Source organism: Rhagoletis zephyria, unplaced genomic scaffold, assembly GCF_001687245.7.
Source record: "Rhagoletis zephyria isolate East Lansing unplaced genomic scaffold, Rhagoletis_zephyria_1.1 Rzeph_scaffold_27118, whole genome shotgun sequence".
Taxonomy (NCBI): Eukaryota; Metazoa; Arthropoda; class Insecta; order Diptera; family Tephritidae; genus Rhagoletis; species Rhagoletis zephyria.
Window position 1 is genome coordinate 2,155 of NW_016184176.1, and position 3,152 is coordinate 5,306.

Here is a 3,152-nt window from a genome sequence, read left to right on the forward strand (position 1 = left end):
TTTAACTTGTCGATTACATTGATTTTCCTCCATAGATGTCTACAGCATTTCGATACCTGAGTGGAAGATCGACCTATTTCGGCAGCCAGTTCGAAAACCCCCTATCTCAGAAAACTTTTCAAAAACGCCCTACTTCAGAATTTGGTTGAAGAACGCCCTATATAATAAATGAGCTAATAATTTGCAAATCTATTTTTTGTAGCTCTTACATCTCTTATACAAATAAGCATTAAATATATTACATTTTAATGAATTCATTTAATTGGCCAAAAAAACGCGGCTAGTTAGAAACGGTTTCGAAGCATATATGTAAAGCATAATATGTATTTCCAAGATAAGCATTGCAATCTTAGAATTGTGTAAATTTTTTACAAAATAAGCTAATAATCAACCGCAGGTTCGTTTTCCTTTAGTCCTAGTTGACTCAGTTCGTTTCGACATTGTTCGACAGGCTGTCACCGAGCGTACTGGTATTCACTGAAGAGAGCCCGTCCTTGCAGTGTTTCGAATATTCTGAAGTTGTTCGGGTTTCGTCAATGCCTTTGCGTAAATCTCGTCGGCAAAATTTTTGCAAAGGCGCTGCTTGCTCATCTTTAGTTGAATTGCATGTGCAAGTGTGTAGATTGTCGCCTAATTCCGTTGATGCTTTTATATTGGCTTCAATTATACGACGAGCATCTGGTTCGTCTGGCTCCATGGGCTTAGCGCCTTCCGCATGACGACAACATTTGCGTATCCAATCAAGCTCCTCGTCACAGCTGACAAAGCGTTGGTGTAGAAAAGGAGCTGGAATTTGAGTTATGAAGCGACTCTTTTCGACGAAAATACCCTCTTCCGTATCATAGGTATTCGGCTCAAGTGTTCGTGCATTGTAGCGTGTAAGCGGTTCGTGCGGCGTAACTGCTGGGAGGCCCATGGCAAGTTCTTGTTTATATCGACGATCGGCTTTACTCAGATAAGTCCAATTGGTGGTGTCGATCTTTCCTGATTTGAAGTTAGCGTTAAACGTCAGACCGTCCGGGTAGATCATCTCATTGATAACGGTCATTTCGCCATTCTCGAATTTTCCAATAAATGTGAATGAATATGGTGGTGCCATTTTAATACGGCCGACACCATGAAAGCGACCACGCCGAAAATGACCCTGATACTCACTGCCATCTGGATAAACGTAGAATCCATAACCGTCCATGCAATTCATGGGGTTATTGTATATGCCAACATAACTGCTGCCCGTACAAAATTTTATAGCTCTGTGCATTTTGATTGGTTTAAGATTGTATTTTCCTTTTTAAGGTAAAAATAGTAAAAAATAATATAAATAAAATCAAATTTTATGCTTTTGACATTTCATTGGATATGAAATTTCACCACATCAAGTAATTTTGAAAGCGGAGTTGGATAAGTAATTTCTTGGCTTAACCTTTGTGTGAAACCATACAATTATTTAATTCGACGCACGATAGAAAACCCAACTTTGCGCTTCTGTTAAAGCTGCTGCGTTGCGTTAAAAGTCAAAATTTGTGCGTTACATTGTGGACTGGCTTACAAGTAGTATTAGAGAGGTATGTGTGATAAGATTTAAAGAGTTTTGTTTTTCTATTTTTGTCGTCGTAATTAGTCACTTTGTTCTTATGTGCGGCGAGCAAATATTATTTTTATATGTATTATATTTTTTATGAAGCGGATTTGGTCAAATAAAGGTCAAAAAAAGTTTATTTCGTAGCTTTATTAAAATTTTGCATAATTTTGAGTTTACTTATCCTAATTCATAGCTTCATTATACAAAAACCAAACTTTTTTTTTTAGTTACTCTCAGGTCACCCAGTGCATTGAACTGCATCACACCAGCTTTTATATTTATGTGCATACGCAGACTTAAGTGTCGCTAGTGACATGTCGACAGTGTATGCTTGTCGATAAGCGCCTAAATGCCAATTTTTTAATTGTGTTAATTTTTTTCTCATTTTATCGTTTTACCTCACAGCTTGTGTTCACGCTTGAAATCTGAGATGAATTTATTGCAAATATTTGTAAGCTTGTAAATTTGTGAAACAAAAGCGCTTAATTTTACAGCCCGCAAAGATTTATTTCGACTACATTTAAAATGGATTTCGTACATATTTGCATAGGTAAATATGTATTAAATTTTATGTGTATATATTTATATTAAACAGTCGTGCAAAATTTGTTGAAAAAGGACGATATACATACAAACTGCTCATTTACCTAATGGTCTCATAATAAAAATTTATTTAAGTTTGCTGAAATTACCGCTACCTCTTCTTCTGTGTTGCGTAGACTATAAAATGAAATGACCGATATGTAGAATGGGTTTTTGTTAGTGAAAAGATTTTGTAAGTAGGTTAGTAAAATAAGCATAAATGATACGTTGGATTTTTAATTTTTTAATATATTTGTCAATTGTATTAGGCATACACTTATTATCCTTACTGGTTTTTAAGTTTCTTCTACTGTTAAAAATTACGTATAATTACTAAAAAAGATATATGTACGTATCCTCGCTACCATGTCAAACTATCGAATATGAAAATGGGTACTTTTCAGGAGAGCAAAAAAAATGTTGTAAAAAATGTTGTTATCATTAAGAAAAAGTATGGGATTCGACACCTTGTTAGAGCGAGTATCCTCTGCTTGTAAGAAAACTAGAAATTCGACGACTTGTCAATTTACGTATCATTCTAAACGCATGCGCAATGTTTCTTAAATGAAAAAGCATTTTAGCACATATTTACGATAGTTTGACATGTAAACATTAGGCTGGGTAGATTTTGTCATTGGATCGTATTTTAATAGTAACTAGTGAACTTGCATTTAAAATAGAACTAGTATCGCGCCGTTGTCGAAATTCGACCACCTCAATTTTTCATACACTTTCACTTTGTTTGTGGCGTTTTTAAGCCCATGAGCGCCTCTTGATCGTCCACGTTACTAATATTATTATTAGGTGGAGTGATATCTTTTCAGTTAAATAATTTTATAATTCATAGACGCAGTAGCATGCGATCTCATTAGCGTATTAATATATAGAATACTAATATTTTACAGGCTTCTTGTTGACCACATGAAACAATATATTTTCACTATTAAAGGGTGATTTTTTTGAGGTTAGGATTTTCATGCATTAGTAT

General features: G+C 34.8%; 1 protein-coding gene across 1 annotated transcript; it reads right to left on the reverse strand.

Moving 5' to 3' along the window:
- Positions 1 to 424: 424 nt before the first annotated feature.
- LOC108382459 (MORN repeat-containing protein 5-like) lies at positions 425 to 1,261 on the reverse strand. Its single transcript, XM_017638828.1, has one exon. The coding sequence runs from the start codon at positions 1,259 to 1,261 to the stop codon at positions 425 to 427; it is 837 nt and encodes a 278-aa protein (XP_017494317.1).
- Between the last annotated feature and the right edge of the window lie 1,891 nt (positions 1,262 to 3,152).

Coding starts and splice junctions, on each gene's coding strand:
- LOC108382459 (XM_017638828.1), bottom strand. CDS start 1,261: ATGCACAGAGCTATAAAATTTTGTACGGGCAGCAGTTATGTTGGCATA.